This window comes from Pavona decussata, unplaced genomic scaffold, assembly GCF_977016875.1.
Source record: "Pavona decussata unplaced genomic scaffold, jaPavDecu1.1 SCAFFOLD_6, whole genome shotgun sequence".
In the NCBI taxonomy this organism is placed as follows: domain Eukaryota; kingdom Metazoa; phylum Cnidaria; class Anthozoa; order Scleractinia; family Agariciidae; genus Pavona; species Pavona decussata.
In genome coordinates this window covers 667,501-692,500 of record NW_028145430.1, presented here as the reverse complement: position 1 = coordinate 692,500, position 25,000 = coordinate 667,501, and the positions used below count along the sequence as shown (strand labels likewise).

General features: G+C 38.6%; 1 protein-coding gene and 2 non-coding genes across 5 annotated transcripts in view; 1 reads left to right on the top strand and 2 right to left on the bottom strand.

Annotated features, from left to right (window-relative positions):
• The window catches only part of LOC146489036 (uncharacterized), a 62,243-nt gene that overhangs the window by 23,409 nt on the left and 13,834 nt on the right, over nucleotides 1-25,000 (top strand). For all 3 annotated transcript variants that reach the window (XM_085105441.1, XM_085105434.1, XM_085105426.1), the window contains exons 15-40: nucleotides 1-80; nucleotides 750-872; nucleotides 1,037-1,165; nucleotides 1,845-1,970; nucleotides 2,541-2,648; nucleotides 3,375-3,500; nucleotides 3,862-3,981; nucleotides 4,472-4,597; nucleotides 5,582-5,704; nucleotides 6,480-6,605; nucleotides 7,036-7,152; nucleotides 8,058-8,180; nucleotides 8,732-8,854; nucleotides 9,599-9,721; nucleotides 10,155-10,277; nucleotides 10,837-10,959; nucleotides 11,433-11,552; nucleotides 12,308-12,430; nucleotides 12,911-13,033; nucleotides 13,162-13,284; nucleotides 13,964-14,086; nucleotides 14,759-14,881; nucleotides 15,092-15,217; nucleotides 16,275-16,397; nucleotides 17,166-17,282; nucleotides 23,065-23,187. The exon at nucleotides 1-80 is cut by the window's left edge and continues 31 nt beyond it. In XM_085105441.1, the coding sequence (XP_084961567.1) occupies nucleotides 1-80; nucleotides 750-872; nucleotides 1,037-1,165; nucleotides 1,845-1,970; nucleotides 2,541-2,648; nucleotides 3,375-3,500; nucleotides 3,862-3,981; nucleotides 4,472-4,597; nucleotides 5,582-5,704; nucleotides 6,480-6,605; nucleotides 7,036-7,152; nucleotides 8,058-8,180; nucleotides 8,732-8,854; nucleotides 9,599-9,721; nucleotides 10,155-10,277; nucleotides 10,837-10,959; nucleotides 11,433-11,552; nucleotides 12,308-12,430; nucleotides 12,911-13,033; nucleotides 13,162-13,284; nucleotides 13,964-14,086; nucleotides 14,759-14,881; nucleotides 15,092-15,217; nucleotides 16,275-16,397; nucleotides 17,166-17,282; nucleotides 23,065-23,187 (3,143 nt within the window). The remainder of the gene's footprint in view (nucleotides 81-749; nucleotides 873-1,036; nucleotides 1,166-1,844; nucleotides 1,971-2,540; nucleotides 2,649-3,374; nucleotides 3,501-3,861; nucleotides 3,982-4,471; nucleotides 4,598-5,581; nucleotides 5,705-6,479; nucleotides 6,606-7,035; nucleotides 7,153-8,057; nucleotides 8,181-8,731; nucleotides 8,855-9,598; nucleotides 9,722-10,154; nucleotides 10,278-10,836; nucleotides 10,960-11,432; nucleotides 11,553-12,307; nucleotides 12,431-12,910; nucleotides 13,034-13,161; nucleotides 13,285-13,963; nucleotides 14,087-14,758; nucleotides 14,882-15,091; nucleotides 15,218-16,274; nucleotides 16,398-17,165; nucleotides 17,283-23,064; nucleotides 23,188-25,000) is intronic.
• Nucleotides 19,121-19,205, bottom strand: Trnay-gua (transfer RNA tyrosine (anticodon GUA)). The gene is given in 2 exon segments: nucleotides 19,121-19,156; nucleotides 19,169-19,205. It is a non-coding gene; the product is annotated as a tRNA-Tyr (tRNA).
• Trnay-gua (transfer RNA tyrosine (anticodon GUA)) lies at nucleotides 19,605-19,690 on the bottom strand. The gene is given in 2 exon segments: nucleotides 19,605-19,640; nucleotides 19,654-19,690. It is a non-coding gene; the product is annotated as a tRNA-Tyr (tRNA).

The following is a 25,000-nucleotide window of genomic DNA, read 5'->3' as shown; positions in this document are numbered from 1 at the left end:
ATGTCATTCTCAAGCTGAATGCGTTGACAACAAATGTGTCTGCAACAGTGGTTACCAAGGTGATGGAGTCACGTGCACTGGCAAGTATCCGTCAAAATTATAGATCTTATTTGAGAGCGGTACCTCCTTTTGTTACTGCTCATGCGTTCTGCGTATCTCGGGATTGTCCGAGAAGCTCTGATTTGTTACGGAAGGATCCTACTGATTCAAAGGTTTTTTGGCGCGTCAATGATTATGCGGAAAGAAAATTAGGGAGATTTTCGCAGTTTTTTTTTTTTCAGGGATAATGAAGCCTCAATTTGAAAAAAAAATGCTCTTCTTTGTTAATGTGTATTTCAAAGCTTTTTAGAATCACCTGAAAAATGCGTGCTTTCCCCCGTGGCTATTCCCGTATTGTCATAAACTGGGCAAAAATATCTCTTTATTAGGACTCCTCGTCCTTACGACATTCATTTTAATGCAATAGACAAACCAACTATTGCACTAAATCTGTTGAGCTCGCTGTCAACTTTACAATTTTGAGTATGATCTATGAATTAATATAAAAAGGACAATGACAAGAGTGAAATAAAAAAGAAAACAGAAGTTCACCATTAATACCCTTGAGTTATGTGGCTCTGTTATTTAAATAAGTATTTTTAAAAATTGAATTAATCACATATTTGAACACATGTCAAAACACTTTTTTCAAGTCTTAATGTATCAAGTAATATTATTATTATTATAGTATTTAATTTGTGTATTTCCAGATATAAATGAATGCTTAGAAGGAAATGAATGTGACGCTTTCTCTGACTGCACCAACACTAACGGATCGTACACCTGTACATGTAAAGACGGTTACCAAGGCGACGGAAAGCAGTGTTCAAAGGGTGAGCCACTTTTGATTTTAGGTACAAAAATGTATATATTAATATTTTGATTGAGTTGGGTTCCAACAAATAGGCGGTGCCGTGGACGAAAGTTGCACGCAAGAGTATTAGCTAAAATGGTGCTAACTATCCTTATTCACTTCAACGGTATTTTATTTATACAGTGGATTCAGTTGGTGGCTGTGGAGGACAGAAGTGCCACTTGTATGCCTCGTGCTACGCAGACCCGGATACAGGGAAGGAATCTTGTCGGTGTCAAATTGGCTTCACTGGAAACGGATTGGAGTGCACAGGTTACGGTCATTCTTTTGTTAGGCTGTGTCAAATGTGGAGTATCACACGAGACGAAAAAAAAAAGTAATTCGGGTCTACCGTGAACTTAGCGTCAAACCAAATTCAGAAGGAACGAAACTTTGGGTCAGCGGGATTTCTAAAAAAATACGTTCCTTTATTATTTATTGGGTTCTAGTATTGAAAAGATCGACGCTTGCCCCGGAGACCGTGGTTGGTCGATCCAAACTTAGTCCAACGAAATTCAATTTAACAGAGTCAAACATCATCAACTTTACTCGTCTGGTGTGAAGTTAGATTTTTGAACTAGCTTGCTGCTTTTCTGTTTGTGACATTGCATTTCTAGTAAGTGTTTAGTGACTTTAAAAGTCGTTGTGAAAATCCCTTACAACTAGATGCTAGTCGCGATGCTTTATAACATTTCCTTCGTAACTGTTAAGAGAATGACCTTAATTTTTCTTTTCTTTTCTTCGGTAGAGCCATATGTTTCTACCCCTGTTATCTCCAATACTGACCAGCATTTAAACTAGATCGAACATACAGGTCATGGTAACAAAGGAAATGATTACCGAAGATCAATGACTTACTGTCTTACAACTATTTACTAAAGAAAATATATGGACAATGGTTTGGTCATAGGAATGAAGAGAGGTGTTAATGCTATCCCTTCTCTTTCCGCAGATTTAGAAGAGTGTAGCGTTGCAGTGGACATTTGTCCGGACAACACAACCCAATGTGTAAACACCTTAGGAAGTTATGAATGTCTGTGTAAAAAGGGCTTCTTGGAAGTTAACAGGAAATGTGTTTGTAAGTACATGTATGCTGAGAAACCTTTCGACCAGTGTTACGCTGTAATTTGTTTCACGCTTTTTTCCTCGCACCGGCTATTATTTGTGAAATTGTTGTTATTAATATAATTTTGGATGCTGTTGATGATACCTCATAGATAACGATCTCAATGTTTGTCAAAGCGTTCGTTTTTCGTGTTTTGATCTTGTTCTTGTGTCGCCCTTGTAATCTATTATGCATTCTCTGGTTGCCATTATGGTCCAATATTTGCTGAGGGTGTGAAAGTAAAATTCTAGTTCAAGCTGCCACAAACAAAAAAAAACCGCTAGTTCAGTTATCCCTATTAGAAACAGTATCCCCAACAAAACAGCTTTATAAACTCGTGGAAAACCGGACTAAATTGTTTTACCTAATGGTCATAGAAATGTAAATGCACCCTTGTTGTATTTACGTTCATCAGTACTCTGTAATATTCTTACCACAACTTGGTCCGCCATTTTAATACAACCCATCAACGGGACTCATACGACAATTTAAACAATTTTATTCTTGTCGTTTTCTTCAATGCTTCCATTTCTATGTACAAAGCTGATGACACGTGCATGGGTGTTGACTGTGATCCGAACGCCGTCTGCGATCCATTCAGAGGATGTTTGTGCCTACCAGGTTACCAAGGAGACGGAAGAAGTTGTCAGGGTAAACAATCTACTTTTTCGGGATTGATTTTTGCTTCACTCAAACTTGTTAGTGGGCAGGTCGAATACTGGTGAGGACCACAAACTTCGTTTTTCTTGAGTGGTATACGTGCGGAGGAAACCAACCTAGTAACCCAGCATTGCGTATCTAGCTGACAATTTGCAGACATGGTCGACGGAAAATTTAAGAGCTTTTAGCGCAACGACTCTCAAAAACGAGTTTTTTTGCCTCAGTGAATTAGAATGACACAAAAGAGATAACAACGGAAAAGGAGAGAGGAAGGGGGGGGGGGGGGGGGAGACTGGGAGACCTCATGTTTTCATATTTCATACGACAAAGCAATGACGAACACCACACTCTTACTTTTGGATCATTTGCGTGTGTCTCAATCACTAGCGATTCTAGAGTACAGCGCGTGACGATTCCTGGCTCTGGACGTCTTGACACTATACACTATTAATTGTTTTGATGTTTTCTGGAAGTTGATTTGTTGCACAGCAGTCGCGGCATTTTTTGATGAACAAAGGTTCCACATAAAAGTTTTCCTTTTCTTTTGTAGCACTTGAATAAAATGAAAATGATATTTCTGGTGTGTCTGGAGTGATAAAAACTACATTTAAAAACTGCTTTCATGCCAGACATACAAATTTCATAATTTTGTGTCATTTCACATAATTATGTAGTCTGTGAAGATACTCGTTTACTCTTAATATTTCCTTTCCTCAGATGAAGACGAATGCGATCCCTCTCGTAGTCCGTGTGACCTGAGCGCAACTTGCATCAATACCGACGGTTCCTTTTTCTGCCGATGTCAATCGGGATTTACAGGCGATGGTTTACGTTGCCAGAGAGGTACGTTAATTGAAAACAGCCTTTACCTTCTAATCTTGATTGCGCTTGATTGCACAGACTTCATCTTTCAGTTTTAATCGATTCTCAAGTGCACGTAAAAATCGCAGTAGTTTGATTGAGAAGGAACCACATGTTCCTGGAGAAGTGGCAAAGATTGTGTTTTGACCTACACGTGTTTTGGGTTATCCTAATTTTCGCGCAACTGCAAAAGTTTATCTCTCTCTTATTTTAATTTTTGCTTTAGCTTCTTCGTTTTTTGTTTTTTTTTTTTTTCAAAAATTTAAGAATACTTTATAATTGCTGGCATAAAGAAAAGCAATGCATCCTTGCTCTTTTTTTTAAATTTATTTTCTTTCTTTAGTCGATGAAAGTTGTAATGGTGTTGAGTGCGATGCGCATGCTCAATGTGTCCAGCCCTTAGATCAACCGATGCAGTGCGAATGTGAGAAAGGCTGGCAGGGCGATGGTCGAACTTGCTCAGGTAACATGGATAGCTTATTCATTGAGTTGGCCAATTTGCCTTCTTCAAAATGAAACTCATGAAATGTACTGTTGGTATGAAAATTTTGTTTCCTGTAAGGGCAAACTCTTTATAACATCACTGTGAAGGAGATGGAAAATTGGCAACATTGCACGGAAAATTGGAACAGGGGGCAACGTTATCAGAAAGTACTATTCAAAAGCTTTAATTTGAACTCAAAACCTTCGTTAATCTTGTACGGCAGAATGTTAGAATCCAAAGCAAGAAACATATCACATGTCCATGTGTCTAGGTGTAGTTTATAAAAGGGTAAACCATGTTTCCTCTCGCCCCTCCCTCCCCCTCCCCCACCGAAAAAAAAAAAAAAAAAAATAGCGGATATAAGTCAGCTGCGAACTGCGTCAATAAGCCCAGTAATGTCTTACTCTTACTCGTTAAATATGTTAGCCAGTCTAAGCGTTATTTGTATTGATATATTTAATCGTTTTAGATGTGGATGAATGCGAGTCCTTTGATAACTTTTGCCATCCGTTGCGAGCTGAGTGTATCAACACTAATGGTTCTTATGAGTGTCGCTGCAAGCCTGGTTTTCAAGGCGATGGAATCAATTGTACATGTAAGGATCTGTTATCGTATTGTACATCAATCTGTAGCTGTCTGTTATAGGGAACCTCCACTCTCACAACAAATTGACGGGTAAGCGTTGGAAATAGTGTCTAAATTCTAAATTTTTGTATTAATGTCATTCAAGCGTGTTAAAATTAGATATGATTATCGACAACTTTCGCTTTTAAATTTCCTGGTGGCAGCCATTTTGAATTTGATGACGTGTAATGGTTGCCGCTTTTGTTATTCAGCAGAAGTTCTTTTGTGTAAAACAATTGAGCAACCTTATTACGTCATAAAATCCAAGATGGCGGCGCGCGGGAAATTTAAAAGCGAAAATAGTAGATAATCAAATCATGATTTTTTTCCGAAACTGAAATATTATTTCAATGTTTTCCAATGAAATTTCAAAGAAAATTGTGTTTTCAATAATGTAACGTTAACATGTTTCGAGAGTGGAGGTTTCCTTTAAACTTTTTGCTTGAAAGGAGTACCAATACGCCGCGATATTCGTTCATTTAGTTATTTGTACAGTAAAAAAATGAAACCGGTTTTGAGGTTATTTGTACTGCGCGCGCTTTCATCTTATTTCACTTTTTCCTCGTAGTTTTCTTCGAAGAAGCTTTTTTAGAATTGGATGATAAATCTATTATTAGATGTTTTGGTTTGCTACTATCGCTGTATAGTCTTGCCCGTTGACCCAACACAACTATAAAATATACAGCGATACTACACACCAAAACGTCTAACAAGCTACATGTTTTCCCCCGTATTTTTTTCTTAAAGCTACGAATTGCCACCTTTTTCATTCCTGAAACCCCTCAGTTATATTCGTAAGTTTTTATCCACAAATTCATATTACCATTCAAGTGGACGTTTTCTTAACGGGATTTGAAGGCTTGACGGTAGCAGTCTACCTTATCAAACTCAAAATTTATTGATGATTTTTATTTAGTTAATACAACCTCAATAAAATGAATTTCCGTTTCTTTAGCTGACGGTTCGTGTCATGGAGTTCTATGTCATGAAAACGCCACTTGTTTTAAACCGAAGCCCGAGGTACCTGGGCTGTGTATTTGCAAGAACGGTTGGCTGGGGAATGGACGACAATGTTATGGTTAGAAACGAATCTTTTCTTGATATGTGCATTAGGGATCAGTGGGATTTTACTGATTCACTTGAGCAGTAGCAGAATATCTGCAACGTTTCTGGCCATTGCTATTATCTAAACTCCATGCGGTTATAAGAATTATTTCAACAGCCTCACGCTGGAGATTGCCCTGGGTCATCATATATAATTCAGCTAAGTCAAGTCTTTTAACCTTAAGAAAGTCTTCCGCATGGTTACAATGGATGTAAGGCGCTTAGAACGCATGCGGATAAGCGCTATATAAGTGTTATTATTATTATTATTATTATTATTATTATTATTATTATTATTATTATTATTATTATTATTATTATTATTATTATTATTATGGTTCGGATACCCATGGAAATGTCGATGTTGTTTCCAGTAGGGTCTTATTAAGATAATGATACGAGTTCAATTCATGAGAAAACTAACAAGGATTAAACCAAATGTTATTCATCAGTTAATTTGATTCACGTGCGCTGTGAAACTTCCTCTCGTTTAAAAATCACAGGACACACATCGATAAAAATTTATACTGGTTTAAGTGACCTGTTTGTCGAAGGCGGGTCAGTGAAATGGTTACTTAGCTAAGTCTCGTTGTCCGATACAGTGACAACCAAATAAAGGCATTGACCATGGTCACTTCTGTGAGTATGGATTACAAAATAGTTTTGATTCTTGTTTACTTTACTTCTTATTCATGTAACGACTTGACTTAGATCGGATTTCCAGCTGTTTGTTAATTCTTTTATTTAAGATGTCGACGAATGCAGCGATTCCTCCAAGAACAGGTGCGACATCAATGCAGACTGTATCAACACCAAAGGCTCGTACAAATGTCGCTGTAAATCCGGATACGAAGGCGACGGCTTTAGCTGTGTCTGTAAGTATTAAAGAAACTAAATAATTTGTCTTACGATACTGAATCAGGAGCCAGTAAAGAAACCGTTGGGTCACCGAGCTGAGCTGTGCATTTCCTGACTAAATTGAATTAGTTATTGCAATGTTCATTCGTTACAATGAGTACATTTATTTCTCGCGGTGCGTTTCGTTGTACTAAGATGCTTTCTTTTATTTCTGTGAATGGAACCCAGAGTGTGAGGAAATTCTAACGAAATTTCATGTGATTGTTTCCTGTAATGACGTTGCAGTTCATTTTTTTCGTTTTTTTTTTTTTTTTTGATCGGTTTGGCACAATAATAGTGAAATGATTTTATGAGAAAATGCAAAAAGTAAAGAAAAGACAGAAACAAATTAAAATTCAACCAAAATTGCTATCAACACTGCCGTCTTTTTCGTTCGCTAACTTCTAGCTGAAGACTCTTGTGGTGGAGTACTTTGTGACTCGAATGCGGAGTGTCTATCAAGTCAAGGGCGGCAGATCTGTTTGTGTAAAAATGGCTGGACTGGAGATGGGCAAACCTGCTTTGGTAGGTAATCTTCATCCTTTACCCCGGATTATTACGAAATAATGTGATCGTTATATATAGTCGCATACGTGTGTAGTCTCGGAAAACGAGTTTACAACCTGTGTCTCAGTTTTTATTTCATTCAGTATTTGACAGGATATGCTATGCGTTTTTCAATAACCTGTCAATCCGACATCATTCAGTTCAACTTTTCGAACCCTGACATAAGTTGCGTTTTTAGAGGTGTAGGTAAAAATTAGTTAAAATGTAACACAGGACAGGCGTTTTTCGCCAGAGACTTTACCGACATATGTTTGCTCCCTAATTTACAACAGAGGTCTACCCTTCTATTGGTTTGTTTAAAGGGGGAGTAACCCAACTACAGATTGAGAGTTGTTGCTAAGCGACTTTAAAGGGTGGTATTTTGTCACTTATCCTCTTTTTGCAATGGTTGTGACGCATTATTGGTGAAATGTATAAGAGTGAACCGATTGATTTTAAAAATCGTCATTACACGTGTATAGCTAGTACCAGTCCCCAACCCGCACCAGAGAGAAAAATCCCTAAAACTCGAGGATATGAAGGTAGAATTCAGATTTTTTTTCCAAAAGTCGGGGATATTCCAGCCTTCTTTTTAACCTGGCACAAGTATTTCCTGTTTTTGTAAACAACAGAACTGCTACTGAAGAAAATTGGTAAATAACACGCTTATGACATCATAACTTCTATTTTAAAAAGTCAATATGTTTTTTCGAATTTTTTTTCCAAAGCAATATAAATAGAAATGGACAAAAGAGTCCGTTGATATTGTGTATTTGTAAAATCCCATTTGTAAAGGCCCATTTGATACATATGATTGTAAAACATGTGTACATGATTATGATGAACATTTCAAACGGTGACGTGAGCATTGTTCTTTCACCCAGATGTGGACGAATGTCAGCCATTTAAAAACGGCTGCCACTTCGATGGCGAATGCTTGAATACTGCGGGCTCATATGATTGCCGCTGCAGACCAGGCTACCAAGGAGATGGGTTTAACTGCACATGTGAGTTCCCTTTTTTAAAGAAATAAGTGAGCACACCAGCGTGATTTTATGTAATTTAGTTTAGAAAACAGGTTAGCTTTCAGGATCCAAAAATACATTTAAGCCTACAAGCTTTAGACTCCTTCGCGGAACCTCTGTCGAGTAGTGATAAACTAATTTTTGCCAATTGTTTTTGTGAATTGTAATTAATCTATTAATGCAGCTCCCTCCTCAGCAGATAAACTCAGGGACCTTGCTAACCATTAATTATATAATGCTTTTAACATTGAAGTAAGGAGAAGAAATCATGGACATTTGTAATAAATTTTAGACGTGAATAACGAAACAATATCTCGGTGCGGTGCTAAAACCCTTCAATAGTGTCTGTAAAACGTGCAAGCGTAAAACTCGCTTTACAGCGCGTAGATATGAAGTTAAAATATAGAGCTCTTGCGATTAGCGCAGGCATCTTGAGCTAACCAGGATAGAACCAGTGTAATGGGTAAAACACGTTATATTTCTTTATGCCATAGGAGTAATATTTTGCGTTCATTTTTTCTTTTCTCACCTAGCGGATGGTACCTGTGAAGGAATCACGTGTGACCCGAATGCCGATTGTAATCGAACATTCCCTTCAGGACGCCGACAATGCATTTGTAAACCTGGATGGCAGGGAAATGGTCGAAGTTGTTCAGGTAAGTTTGGTTCAATCTTGGCCTAAAATAGCTAAGCATGTGAATAAGTTTCACTAATCTCGGTTGTAAGACTGCAATGCAGATGAATGTTATGTGGATTTGGCATAGACTAGTGTTTGGCCAAACTGAGAACTAGCTAAGGGGACAAAGTGACGTCAGCCTGTGAGTACTTGGAACCGCTTTCTTGAGATCCCTTTAGAGGGAACACGAGATTTTACAGGCCCAAGTAAGAGCCCAAGGAATGAAACAACATAAACACCCAACCAGGAACACGATCAGTCTCCAGGAAAACACTGTAAAATACTATACAAGGTGTATCCATTGGTATTCTAGAGGCATAAGTTGTTCATCAGCGTTTTTAACAGGATGCAGTCGTTCATTTGTCGCGTGATCAGATTGTTATGCGTAAGCGGGAGGGGGGGGGGGATTATGTCATCAGCAAGGGTGGAGTGGGTCACAAAGTACAACAATCCCTTCATGCTATCCTACATACATGGTAAGTAGAACCAGACTATTTATCAAGGAGCAAATGCCCTTCGCTTTTGCGCGTATTAGGCGCCTGCATTTATACTCTTAAAATAGGTCATTTGGGCTGCACGCAAAACAATAATGAATTTGAAACCATTTTTGCAAGGTACCTATATATTTAAAATGAAAATCTCGCATTTTCTGTGTTTACCAACATTATCGAATCTTTACCCTTTCCAAGTCTAGTACGTTAATATATATATTTTCAATCTTCAGATTTTGATGAGTGCCAGCAGTTAAAGAGCAACTGTCACTTGAATGCACAGTGCGTCAATACCAGGGGCTCATTTGAATGCCGCTGTACGCCTGGTTACGAAGGAGATGGCGTTACTTGCGTCTGTGAGTTTTTATTTATTTATTTTTTTTTTTCTTATTGCTAGGGATTCGGTCCGAATACAGCTGTACCTTAATGGTTTATTTTATTCCTTAAAAGAGGATATCCCAGCCTAAGTTTCACCTGACTGCAGATAATTAAAATTTTGGTAATTTAATGCGAACTAGAAGCGCGCAAGCAAGCTTGAAAGCTTGAAATATTGCCGAAAATCCTCTTTTGAGAAAACTAAATGCAATAATAATCAATAACGAATACGATGCTACTATTTATTACGTCACGTTGAGGTTATTATGGTCATGTATTCAATTTGCCGTTTTCCTTTCAAGTTTTACACTTGAATAACCTAATTTGATATTAGACACAGAGCCATATTTTGTACTTGTTCGGAGATTTGAATCATCGGCAAATACGTTATTTTCCGGCTTTTTCCTTATTTAGCGGATGGCTCTTGTGAAGGAGTCTTTTGTGATTCGAACGCCGAATGCCGACAAACTTTACCCGAAGGAAAACGACAATGCAAGTGCCGGGACGGTTGGCAAGGTGACGGACGAAACTGTTCGGGTAAGGACATCTGTTTCATCAAGAGCCATGATGGTTCTTGATTTCATCAGCTGATTTGTACGACTTAGGTTAACGGCTGGGAAGCATGGAAGTCGACTACTAAAGCAATGTTGTCTCCAGCTACTGAAGTTGATTTTCATCGACAGTTATCGTCTGATCTGTTTTCCTGTTTCTTTGATTTTCACTTTTTTTTTGCATGTATCCCCTTCCCGTTTCTCTCTCTCCTGCTTAAACCTCCAGCTTCAACCCACCGCCATTTTTTGAAATCCTACCCATTGCCTGTTCTCCGTTGCCGTCTGAAAACCCCTAACAACTGAGTAAATTTTCAAAATGGCTGCAGTAAGCAACTGTTGAATCGGAAGGCCATGGGAGGGAAACGGAGGATATATGCGTAGGGAGAAGTGAAATCAAATACACGGGACAACAAATCAGATAAGCACTTGAGTGGATATAATTTGGGTGGTGTTGTTTGTTTATAGGTCAGGTATTACAAACCTGTTTATAGTAACTCCGTAAGGAACAAGTTCTGATGTTCTCTTTTCCTTTTTTATTCATTCAGATATTGACGAGTGTCAGCCATCTAAGAACAACTGTCACTTTGATGCAGAGTGTATTAACACCAAAGGATCATATGAATGCCGTTGCAGAACAGGATACCAAGGAGATGGCTTAAATTGCGTCTGTGAGTTAACCTCCTAAAGAGCTTTTCGTTATTTAAGATATCTGATTATTCTTTTCCCAGCAGCAAAAATTATTTAAAGATGCGGCTTATTGCACAGTCCGAGACGGAAAAGTTCTTATAGCCTGGATGTGATGTTGACAACTGTTTAAGGCATTCTCCTATGCAAACTTCAAGCCCCTACCCTCTCAAGAGTGCACGATTTTATTTTTATTATGAAACACCCTTGTTCGAAAAAAAATTTCATAAACTAAATCTTGATTTCTGTTCAAACTTATAATGGGTTCAGTGATTAGCCCTTTAAATTAAAGTTTAATTCCTCCCGGTAAGTTGATTTTCTTGACAATTTCATCGCTTCCTTCTGACTTATTTCGGAGCAACCAGATCAAATTCCGATACACCTGTAAATCCTCGTTTGATAGTTATGTGCTACTTATGAGTGTGTGCACGCTCTTATCGCTCTTATTCTCTTTTAGCCGATGGGACTTGTGAAGGAATCACTTGCGACCAGAATGCCGACTGTAACCGAACATTGGAAGGGCGCCGAAAGTGCAAATGTAAAACTGGTTGGCAGGGAGATGGACAAAACTGCTCTGGTACGTTTGATTGTAAAAGGTAACTTTAAATTAAGAAGTTTAGGAAAGAGCGCTTTTCAATTGCGTATCGAAAGTAATTTCACGTTTGCATAGGTTCTGCTTTACCATGTTCTATGTTTGGTTAGCGAAGTTCTCGCCACTTTCTCTACCAATGAGAAACAAAACCACAACCAATCGTGACTTCCTCGTAAAAGTTTTCTGCCCATGGTACCGATTATGTGAATTTGCTTCGAGTTTGGACTGTTTCGAGACTGTTTCATTGTCCTGTTTCTGTCTTTCTGATTGGTTAGGGTATTTGGTTTGGGTTTGATTTTACGACACCACATATGAACTTGCTCTAAAACGGAAGGACTAATTTGTACCATATAAGCAACGAAAGTTCTGGATTAATGTTCCAAACAATAAAGGCAGCACAAGTTGCTTATGGTTGTTCGTTTTTCAATTGAGTATCGGAGGGAATTTCGCGTTGGCTTTGGTTTTACTTCGCTACCATGCGTTTGGATCAAAGAACTGGGGCTACGTTTTCAACCAACGAGAAGCAAAACCGAAACCAATCGTGACTTGCTTTCATGCGTTTTTCCGCGCTTTACGTCGGTTACATGCATTTGTCTTTGAATTCTGATTGGTTCATTGTATTGTTTGTGTTACTGGCCAGTTTAATTACTCAGTTAGTTTTAGTTTTACGACAGCCAATTTACACCGACTCTGTTGATTGATTGATGGATTTGTATGTTTGTTTGTTTGTTTTCGTTTAGACATTAACGAGTGCCAGTCATTCAAAAGCAGCTGTCACTTTGATGCCGAGTGTGTGAACACCGATGGCTCATATGAATGCCGTTGCCTGCCAGGCTACCAAGGAGATGGATTTAATTGCGTCTGTAAGTTTACTGTTCCTTCCATAGATGCAAAGGCATAGGTCAATATTCTACAAAATATTTGCTGAAAACCGTACAAACCTTTCACTTGTGGCTGGTCCAGTGTCGGATCTAAAAAAAGAAAGACAAAATACAGAACCACCTGGCCATGGTCATCTAACAGTTTGGCTCTGATTTCCTTATTACCTTGAAATAGTTTTGTTGATTTTAAGTTTAGATTACCTTTGCGCAGAACACAGCACTTCGAAACCAAACTTAGTAGCTCTTCACTCCTGATTTATTTTACTTTATCGAACAAACGCGTAATAGTGCAGGCACTGTCTCTGTTGGTTAAGCTCCTAACGGAAGGTTTTCATAGCTTACTGGTTTGATGCTCGGCTCTCTGACTCCTTGCTGAAGCAAGCTGTCCAAATTGGCCTAAATTCTAGCTTATCAGTTGTTTTATACTTACGTGTAGTGCATGTATGGTTTGATCTTTTCTAGCGGATGGCACTTGTGAAAGGGTCACGTGTGACCCGAATGCCGATTGTAATCGAACATTCCCTTCTGGACGCCGACAATGTATTTGTAAACTTGGATGGCAGGGAGATGGACGAAGCTGTTCTGGTACGTTTATCGTTGTTATTCTAGACACGGTTCTCGCTTTTTCCTCGTTTGCGTTCCTTGTCTGATGTTGGTGTTTTTAATGAAGTATTTCAAACATAATATCTTATTCTATTTATGTTCGTTACAAGATATCGACGAATGCCAGTCATCTGACGCAAACTGTCACCGGAAGGCCCTGTGTATCAATACCGCAGGTTCATTCGAATGTCGCTGCAGGCCGGGTTATGTCGGAAATGGATTTAACTGCACATGTAAGCGAAATTAAGCCAAAAAAAACCATTTTATCGATTTTTTTAAACTAATTATAGGGGATAGAGTCGAGAAAGAAGCATTGTTTTCGGCGAATTATTACGTCATTAAATCATTTTAGGGATTCTTTTTTAGTTTCTGTAGCACAAGCACATCATGCACGCTTTCAGTTTACTCTACGTTTCTGCTTTTATTACTTCAAATTCCAATATTCCTCCCTCCACCCCTTGCACAAAATGCGGCCAATCAATACATCAGCTTTTCACTTCATACTTGTTCAAAAACTAATAATCAAAGATAAGGGAGTGCGTTCCTTGATGTCGATCCCAGGCTGTCTCTCCTTTGCCAAGTTGTTGATGATGTCATCCACCCCTGCAAAATCTGCGAGGGATGCCAGATACGCGTCCCAAGATCCATTCATTCGTTGGCCGATTGATTTTCCCACACAGTCTCTACTCTTAGCTGCATTAGGAAAGCGTTCTTTCTATGTCGAACGCAGTAAAGGTACAAAATACAAGAAAAGCTCCTGCAATTAACATGTGAGAAATTCCGATTATGAAAGGGCTCAAAGGGTTATGAGATGTCAACACGCAGGACTGTGATACCACGTGCCGTGCACACGATGCTATCGATGCTAATTTGATGCGCTTCTGTTTTCTGATTTTCTTCTAAATGTTCCAGCTGATGGATCATGTGATGGTATCGTGTGCGACCCAAACGCCTTCTGCAGAGGCACGTCTTCCGACGATCAGAGACAGTGTTGGTGTAATAATGGTTGGAGAGGCAACGGAACTCATTGTTCTGGTAAGCTTAACTAAAGCGACATTGATAGCTGCACTACCTAGTTGATAGTATGACCCACTAGACAACAAAATTTCAAGAAATAAACTACAACTGTGGCAGACCACGGAACGAAATTATTTAGTGAACTGTAATGTTTCTGCATTGAGCAAATTTCAGTTGGCCCGGACTTTGCGAAGCGAATTTTAAAAGATCCCATAACATTAGCTTCATTCTCACAAAATTCGAGGTCGCTTTCGATCTCCCCTGACCCCTCGGAGTGACAGCGAGCCACCTCAGACTGTCTGAGAATTAGGCTACAACTGAAACCAGCCGTCATTAGTCTATTCATAAACTCATCTCACCCACCCAACCCACGAAGAATGTCAACCAAACAGTCTATCTCCCCCTGCTTTCTCAAGGTTGAAAGTTGATTTGGTTGATCTTCTACTAGTTAGCTACATTCCCGAACGTTGATGGCTTGTTGGTGTTAAAATTTACGTTGACCTTCCTTAGTCCTGTTTAATATATGCAATAACTTCAGTTCGTATAAAGAATTTCCCATCTGTACTCTGTTCAACTGCTATCCTCTCATCTATGTCAATTTGCTTCTTTTTCTTTTTTCTGTATCTTGATCATGAATTGCATTCGATGCAATCGTAGTGTGACATAGTTCCTTTGTATGTTTTTCCTCAGATATCAATGAGTGTGACTCGCCTGCAAGCAAGTGTGACCTTAATGCGGATTGCTTCAACAGCGCGGGCTCATATCAGTGTCGCTGTCGGCTTGGTTACGAAGGCAACGGAAGTCATTGTGTCTGTGAGTTTTTGTAAAGGGAACACTGTAATTGGCTGTAATATTTCCCAACCATTTTGTTTTTTTATGGTTTTCTCCACATTGTGCCTTTGCAATTTTTTTATTTGTTTGTTTATTTGTTGTTGTTGTTGTTTTTATATTTATTTATTTATTTATTTATTTATTTATTTATTTATTTTCATTATAGTGATAACTGTTAACTCTGTTTCCTAGCCGACGGTACTTGCGATGGAGTGGTGTGTGATCAGAACAGCGATTGCGTACCAAGAATTGTAGGAAGCCGCGAACGACAGTGTGTTTGCCAAGACGGCTGGACGGGAGATGGGCGGAGTTGTATTGGTAACGAAATTCAATCTCGTGCCCAGATATTTTGTCTTTAAAGAAAACATTTGGTGAAATCGGTCACGTTCTCAATCTGATTGGTCAATAAAAATAACCTGATGAAAGTCGCCTCACCATTTTCGCGCGGCTTTTCAGATATTTTGCTCACAAAACACACATATTGACGCTTCTGTCCTTCTATGAAGCATCGATTTGAACTTATAGTTTCATTAAACTATACCTAAGAAACAAACATTTTTACCTCGTTGCCTTTCATCTCAAAGTCTTAAAGAAATTTTTGTCTTGGCAATCTGACGCGTACAGCTTGAACGCGTAATACAGCACGGCACTTTAGGTACAATGGTCAACAAAATCTTGAGTTGGTTGATTTTCTGTTTTTGGTAAGCAAAAAGTAACTGAAATTTGTAGCCTCAAAGTGATCTTGAAAATCCATCTCAAGCAATTCATGAGTAGACCCTTTTTGTTGTAAATTTTGAGCATGCGCAGTCTGCAGTCACCTCCTCATTACGACGTCATTAAAATGGATGTTCTTTCCCGAATAGTGAGAAGATCTGTATAGGTTGATTGCATGTGATGTCAAGGCGGCCATGTTGGTGGTATGGAATAACAAGATTTTTTCTTCTGGGAGTTAACTTCCATTTTTATGCAAACTGTGTGAGCAAATTTTCTATTGTTTTTACCACCAACATGGCGGCGATGCAATCCACCTATGCGAAATTAATAAACATTTTCGATGTAAAATGCAGCATTCCGTTAGCTATAACACACAAATAACCGGCCAAGTTTTGTTTCTGTTTGTTGTTCTTGTCGCTGCTTGTTTGTTAATAATAGTGATTATTTTCTCTCAACAACGGTGATTTCATTCAAAACTAAGGGACGTTTGAATGAACTTTCTTTTATTATTTGACTTTCAGTGAAGATTTATTCACGTTTCCTACACAGGCGTGATAGTCTCTGTAGGAACACTATAGTTAACATCGATCTTTCTCGTTCACAATATTGAGGGGGACTTTATGTTAATCTTTACTTTCATTATTCTTTGTTCACTGTGCAGATATCGATGAATGCCAAACGGTGAACAACAGCTGTCATCGCCACGCTAACTGTAACAACACCCATGGCTCATTTTCCTGCCGCTGCAAACTTGGTTACGAAGGAGATGGTTTTGAATGTATATGTAAGTGCCTTGAGCATTCGAGACTCAGACCGTTACGTCCATGTAGTTAGTTACAGAAGTGTATGGTTTTTGACTTAAAAGCTCCCAAATCGTAACAAAATTGCAATAGCAAATCTCACATTAAAACATCTCGAGAAAGAAACGACACCGTGTTGTTTCTCACACCGTCGAGTTTCATCTATGAACTTGTTTGTAAGTAAGAACTGCATTTTCAACTTTTCTTAAGAAGTGAGTATTTTCGTTGCGTCACTAGGTAACCAAATAAGACATTCACCACCATCTTCCAAACCAATTTCTAGGGTAATGGGCGTTACGGGACCGCAGATTTTATTATTCATAGGTACGAATAGTCAATAGGGAGTTAAGCAGCTACTACAGCAATGGCAACGAGAACGTCACAAAACAACAGGATTTAATAAGAAATAACTATGGCCCTGTACGTGCGTTATAAATTTTTAAAAACATTTCTCCGCTGTCCTTGGTCAAACAAAAACGTGTAACCAAACTCAAGGTTTTGTGGAGAACGTTAGCACGCTACTGTAAATTTTTCTTTTTCTGCCTCAATTGAAACGCCGTTCTCAACAGTTCTATTGCTGGATAGTGCGGCCACAATGTACAAGTTGGGCGAATTAGAATAATCACCAAGCAGCGGAAGTAACGCGAACTTATATTTTCGAGTGACGTTGCCGTCGTGGTTACTTAAAGTCCTTAAAAATGATCCTGCATCCATGAAATAATCTTGATGTTATAAAACGTTGTTGTTTGTAGCTGACGGTACATGCGCAGGAGTGGTATGTCACACAAATGCCACGTGTCGTAACTTGATTCAAGGACCGAGCTGCGTGTGCAAAGAAGGTTACCAAGGCGATGGGACGGCCTGTGCTGGTGAGTGGTAATAAAAAAACGTAGACGAGACATTAGTTGCACTAAAAGCTGTATTTGCAATACATTTTTGGTCTTATCCGTAACTGAAGATGCATTCTCCTTGGAAGTTAAACTCTGTATACCATTATGTCTTCTGCCAGTGAAGTTGGTCGCCTTAGACTGTTGAAGCTATTTTTAACAATACCCTTAGCCTGTTCCAGGCTCCTAGAGAGACGCGCGAAGGAGGGAGCGAGGGGACGAAACCAAGGGGGACTGGGGGAGAGAAAAAGAGAGAAAGACTTCCTCTTTTTTACTCTCCCCTAGTCCCCCCTCGTTTTCGTCCCCTCGCCCTCTCCTTCGCGCGTCTCTCTCGGAGCCTGGAACAGGCTAGAATACCCTGAAAAGCCAAATTAAAAGTCACGCTTATAACAATGGAAATAAGAAATACATGTAGATGTATTGTTGTTGTTGTTGTTTTGGTGTGTGTGGAAGATTGGTATGGAATGACAAATACGTCTGAGAAAATTTACCAAGAGACGTTTTCTCACCAAGAAGGTCGATTAAAGTTGATGGTCATATTTATTTTGTTCTAAAAGCTCAACATTGTTGGTAATGACCAAACGCCGGTTTTCTGCTACTAAAGCACCGACAGGAGCAACCTCGCAGGCTTTTTCGCTTTCTGTTCCCTGGAACGAGAGGAAAGACCTTAGGAACAAGACTGGAATAAGAGAATTAAATGACCGACTTAACAGTACAAAACCAATTATCAAATAGAAGAAAGATTCTCGCAGTTAGTGCGCAACTTAAGCAGTTGCGAAAGGAAAGCCTGAAAAAAAAAATTAGGCTTGAACGGGATTCAAACCCATGACCTCTGCGATGCCGGTGCAGTGCTCCACCTACTAATCTATCAAGCCAACTGGGAGCTGGTTCGAATCCCGTTCAAGGCTGAATTTTTTTCAGGCTTTCCTTTCGCAACTGCTTAAGTTGCGTACTAACTGCTTAGATCTTTCCTCTATTTGATCTTTCATCTGCAGTTCAAAATATATGTTTCGTATATTTACATTCATTTAAAACCAATTATGTTTAAACAATAAAAAGAAAAGAAAATAAGTAAAGTAACTTTCGAGCCGGATTCGAAACAGCGACAAAAGCAAAACACTTAAGCTTCTACAGTCCTCCTCTCTATCAACTGTATGACCTATCGAAGGAAATCGAATGAATTACGTTAGATATACCCCAATAAGACAAAACTGTTAGTTGCAAAAGTGTTAACATCAAGGTATATTGTTTAGAGACTTTTGCGCTACAAAACCTGAGAGACGGAAAGAAGAGTCTTTCTCGGTCGCTTTGCCAAGTGTTAAAGAACGTTATGATTGCTTGGAACAACAATACAACAACGCATGCGCCTATAGTTACTACTTGGAAAATATAATCAACGTAACGCAAGAATACATCAATAAAGTACGCTTTTATTATTGATGACAACCGTTTCCCAGTAAATCGTTAACAAACCTAATCGTCCTTCATAGTCTTCAGAAACCTCATTGTAAGCCTGGGAATGGTAGTTGCTGGCTCGAATCCACATCGAAAGAAACTGTCTTATTACATTGTAGTAGGATAATTTTTTTAAACAACTTTATTGCTATAATAAAAAAGCAGTAAAGTTATGGCCTTAAAGAAAGGTAGTTATTCAAGCAGAAGGGGCACAAACGGGACGGGAATACCCACGCGAGGCGCTTCCTCGTAATACAATGAGACTATATCTTTAAAATATTTAGACAAGATCAGGCGTCGGAAATTATGCATGTAGGTACCAACAGAGTGGTGAAACAAGAAAAAGCGAACAAAAACAAAAAAATTCCTTCGAGCCGGATTCGAACCAGCGACCTAAGGATTCCATGGTTCCACTACAGTCCTCCGCTCTACCAACTGAGCTATCGAAGGAATCGTAAATTCCTTTTCAAAATTTTGCGTGGAAAAAAAAAAACAGCATAAGCCCTCTATTTTCACAATGTCGTCATTTTACTACAATCAACCACCATAATATATTTCATTTGTCAAATTTTAAGTCACAGCGAGGTTTAAAATGAGCGAAGGATTCTGGTCGTCTTAGCAAACTTTTAAAAACCGTCGTGGATTTGGCACTTTACGTTAACGAAGCCTCAGCGGAGACATATTTCCAAAAATAGATTTTTCTCTTAAAGAGATATCGTTTGAAATGTATGGACAACACTTTGATGTAAAATTGTTTCGTATTTGTTGCTTATATTCGCAATAAAGCGTAGTCATTTATAGGAAAAGAATTACTGTACAAAAGCAGTGAAAGTGAGAAACAAAAATATTTCCTTCGAGCCGGATTCGAACCAGCGACCTAAGGATCACAGTTTGGCTTCTACAGTCCTCCGCTCTACCAACTGAGCTATCGAAGGAATAGATGTAGGCTATGTAACCCAGATAACATTAATTATTAAATTCTCAGCCTCGGATATTGCATTTCTAGCGTTCTGATTGGTTCACTAAATCTCGGTTATCAGCTCATATACCGTAGTTTGACCTTATATGGAAAACGAAAGCCCCAGGTGTCGCTAAGCTAATTTTTTTTTCGGCGGGAAGCAAAAGTTTCTTCGAAAAAAATGTAGAAAAAAAAAAAAAAAGGAAAAGAAAGAAATACTAAACAATGCCATCTCAATATAGCAACAATAAAAGCCACAAAGTTCGGTATGACACTATTTAATGGTACGTATCTCTGAAGTTTCCTTTAAAATCTTCAAAATTGCAGGATTTTACGATTTTTTTTAGATCACATAACAACAACAATAACAACCAGTTACCTTCAAAATTTTCAGGATGGCTTGCAAATCCTGGCGGTAAGAGGTTAAAACCAATCGAAGAAATTTCTCAGGAAGAGCTTCATGCCTGTCTTTATGTTTTTACGAATTTACGAGGACTTCAGATGGTTCATCTATGAAATCCGTACGAGCTGCGGCCATAATGTTCGTTTCCGTCGCTCGGCACCACTCAGCAAAACATTTGCACTAATGTGCACAGCTCTTACGCTTCTCAAATAAGCTTGAAGTTTAAAAGCTTGCACTGAATGCTTGTCTCAGTGAGGTTGTACCTCGTACACTTGGACTTGCCTGAAGTGTTTTAAATCGTCCGCGAGGAATTCAGTTCAGCATGAAAAAAGCCGTCCTTGCCCTGATTGATCTCTTCCTTCGGTCGGCACCACACATCAGAATATTTGCTCAAATGTGCACAACTATTACGCTTCTCGATGAGCTGGAACTTCAAAGGCACTTGAATGCTAGTCTCAGAAAGGTTATAATTCGTACATTTAAACGTTTCTTAAATTTTAGATGTCCGACTCATGGTGTCCGATTTTCTTCGCTTTCGATTCTTCATTCAACTCGGCGTTTGCAAAGCGCTGCACGTGTCATGTGATCGTTAGGTTTCGCGCGCTTTGGTCGGAGGTTGCCTCGACATCCGGTCGTTTAAATTTTTAAAATATAAAAATTCAGTAAACTTCAACAGCAATGTCCAAACGCGGAGAATTTAATAAAACAATTATTCCATTCGCGCTTGTTGGATATGAGATTAGTTATAGCCAACTCGGCGCTTCGCGCCTCGTTGGCTATTTACCATCTCATATCCAACGCGCGCTCATGGAATAATTGTTAAAGATAGACTAAACGTGACGAACGCCAAAACAAAAATTATAATAATAATAACAATTATAACAACTAAACCAAACACTTGCTTCAAATAGGTACTGCAATAGCTTTGACAAGGTATTTTGAAACTCGTTCACGAAACTAATGTACCGAAAGGAAGGAATATGAATGACTTGACTGAAAGAGAAGAAGAAGAAGAAGAAGAAAGTCGATGAGAGAGAGGAGAGATGCAGTAATAGAAAAAGAAAGGAATATAAAATAAAAGTATAAGTATGGTCCTTTGAGATGGATACAAGCCAGGGACTTGAATATATCATAATGCCCCTACAATCCTACGCTCTACTAACTGAGCCATATTATATTATAGGAACAACAGAGGTTAACTGATGAAGAGTAGTACCTCTGTTCAGTTACAAATCATCCGATTCGCTGAATTTATTTGCACACTTTCGGAAGATGAATACTCTATTAAAATTCGCGTATCACGTTCGCGTTAACTGACGTGTGGTGGCATTTCGTCTTCTTTTTCTTCTTCTTCTGTTTCTTCTTCTTTTTCTTCTTCTTCTGTTTCTTCTTCTTCTTTTTCTTTTTCTTCTTCTTCTTCTTCTTCTTCTTCTTCTTCTTCTTCTTCTTCTTCTTAATTGAAGCAAAGCACGAATTTACAAAAATATATTAGTAGTTTTTATCAATACTATTGCAATAGTTTGAGAAATGTTTGAGATGCTGTCACAAAAGCAGCATTTTTGTGTTTCATAAAACGTCACTGTCTCTCATTTTTGTGTCTACGGCTTCTAGAGAAGCGTAGACACTATGTCATCGGGTTGAGTGAAAGAGTGAAAGAGTGAAAGAGTGAAAGAGTGTAAGCGTGTAAATGCCACAGGAATCCCAAATGGAATACTATCGAAAGCCGACGCTAATCCTCGACTGACCGAGATCGAAGCGATTGTATTTGCGGATCAGGACAATGGCGACAATACGGTAAATGATGTTTTCCGATGTTGATTTGCTTTTTACAAATAGTTTAAGTGATGATTTGAACCAGAATTCTGTAACTTCTGTAATTTTCATGGCAAACATGCCCGAATTTACTGCGAGTGATCGCTTTGAACAAACACGGAGTATCTTCAAATTTTACATGCGTGTTTGCACGCACGCAAAAAAACTGAAAGTTTTTTGCCTCTAATAGCAAATGCATCGTTTATTTCAATAAAATGTTTTTTTTGGAAAGCTTTTTGTTGATTTTTGTGTCTTTGTCAATTCATATATGCGTTTGAGAAGCGACAAATGCGTAAGGACAATTTGCATAAGCGGATGAAATTTGACATGCCAAAGGTCTTCATCAACATGCCATGAATTTTGCGTTCACGTGTGTTTTTCGGCAAATGATTAATAGGTAACCATATTATTTTACGTCAGAAAACATTTGTTTAATCATTCCAACTTAATATGCAGTTAATTTTGGAAGCCAACGATATTTATTTATCTACTGCGCATTTTATTCAGTTTAAACCGCTCTGGAAAAAAGTTAATTTATGCGAAAACTATGGAAACACGCCATTCATAAGTTCAGTATAGATTAATTAATAATTTCTGTTGCATTTTATGCCTACATTTCAGATTAGAACTTTGCTTTCAGTACTTTATGTTTAGAACTTTGCTGCATTGCTTTCAGTACAAAGTTGTGGTTCAGGTTGTAAGATTATATAATATATTGTTTATGTTAGAATAAAGTTACAGTTCTCTTCATACAAAATGTTTGTGGTAAACGATACCAGCTTAATCTCTTCTCACCAGTATTCTGTGCAACATTTTTACAACCATTTTTTTTTATCTCTATCCTATTTCCACTCCTCCCTCTTCGTTTTTATTTCAGTCTTATTTCCCTTTTCTTCAATTCTTTTATATCACATTTCTATACCAGTACTGCAGTAGACACATGCAGTCTGAGACTGCCTATTTTTAATACTGGTCGTTGAATGTATAGGCGAGATTCGCAACAAGTGACTGATGATGGCGGTAGGGATGGGGAGGGGGACGGAGGGGCAAGCGAGGAATGAATTTGACGATATTTAAAATGACACCCTTTGACCATGAGTGTATAAGTAACACCGTCATTGTTTCAATTTCCAAAGACATTGATGAATGCCAGGATGGCGATAATGAGTGCCACTCAAACGCGGACTGCCTCAATTCTATTGGTTCATACAGCTGCCAGTGTAAGCCTGGTTACCAAGGGAGCGGATTCATTTGTAAATGTAAGTGTTGTGTCATGTTTACATGTAGTTAACAGATTGTAGCGTTTCTAGACACTTCTAACCCTTGATTCTTTTTTATTGCGTATCATTTTACAACCTTCATCCTTAAATAAAATTAAAGTGTATCATCAAGGGCCGAAAAATGTCTTGTTGCAAATACGGTAGGCTCGATTACCAGCCGGGATGAAAGCCGGACCGAGGAAGCGGCGGCAAACGAGCAATCGCAATCGCATTGATAATATTCATCGCATGTATTTTAAATCTTAAAATATAGTTGGTCGAAAATTCTGTCCTAACACTATGAAACTGAACTTAAAATTTTAACGATACCTCGGGAGAACAGAAACTTAAACATCCGTCGAGGACGATTGCTGGCCCTTTGAAGTGGAAACACCGTTTCATTTGACAAACGGAAATTCGGAAATCCTAATCGGAAATTTTGGCCAAATGGATCGCGCCCATAGTTCAATGGACGAAATGAGTTGCTGTTACATTCCCTCGATGCTTGGATTTCCTGTGTTGATGTATGTTCATGACATAATTTTCCCCTCGGGTCCACCACATGAGCAGCCGTGCTTCAAGTCCCAACGTCTTACAGATATAGAACGAATGTCTCAGCTTCACAGGTACATGACACACTCTGGAGAAAACAGAATGTCTTCTTTTGCAAGTAAAAGATGAGGTCAATGTGCGGGGAGGGGGGAGAATCAACTCATTTGGATAGCAGATAACCCTCCCCAAATCCGGACCTCAATATGTAAGAAGTTTCATTCACTTATTTATAACAATCAGGCTTAACGTTGCTTCCTTTATGGGATATTTATGGTGCTTAGATCTTACGCATGCGCGTTGTCCAGTGGTTTCCGTGGTCTGATTTTGGATTATTTGATAGTCAATCTAATTCTTTATTCAGGCTAACTTTAAAGGGCTTTGTCATAGTTCGGCCACTTTTAATTAAGCCTTGCGTGGGGGATTGACATTTTTTTTATTATTACAATCGAATCCGAGGTATGCGTCTGCAAAGAACGGGCCCAACAATAGTGGTTGCAGTCGAGATTGACAATGCACTGTCAATCGAACAACCGTTTCAAACTCCTTAAATGACTGGACATCTCTTGGAGATAGAAGATTGTCGCTTACAATAGTGATTGCATTGCTCAGAGACATTCAGTTGTATTCTAATTCAGTTCTACCCGGATCTCATTTTAGAAAAGCAAAACAATGTTTTAGTGTAAGGTTGGCGTTGGCTTTTCTCTTTCTAGCGACAAAATCAGTATTTAACTCCGTCGATAACTAGTAACGACGTTTTCTCATGTGAAGAATGGAGAATCAGATGTTTCTGTAAGAATTATGAATATTCAGTACGACGAAACAAACAAAACACTAAGCCTTGTTTATGGAAACTGAAATATTCAAATTCCCGCGAATGTCTTTCCAAACGGGAAACCCCCTAATTTGATATTCCGCAATGTTTTTTCGATGACGTAATAAACGTCACTCACATTTCTTTCCTTAAACAAAGCTTATTTTGATATTTTTAGCTGGGAATGTGTGTACAATAAAAGTAAATTGTGTTCGATGTTTAACGAACTGAGAAGCTACAACATTATTGATGGATTTTTCATAAAAGCTTTCTTCTCCTGTCTGCTTAATATCGTTTAATTTGCGGTCATATTACAGAGGATCGGGATTTTCGAACTTCGAGAGACGTCTTATGCGAAATTAGTTCAAATACCTTCACCTAAAGGTTACGGTTTACTGAGTTACAAATATTTCACTTTGCATTTTGTGCTCAGGCTTGATGAGTTTAGAG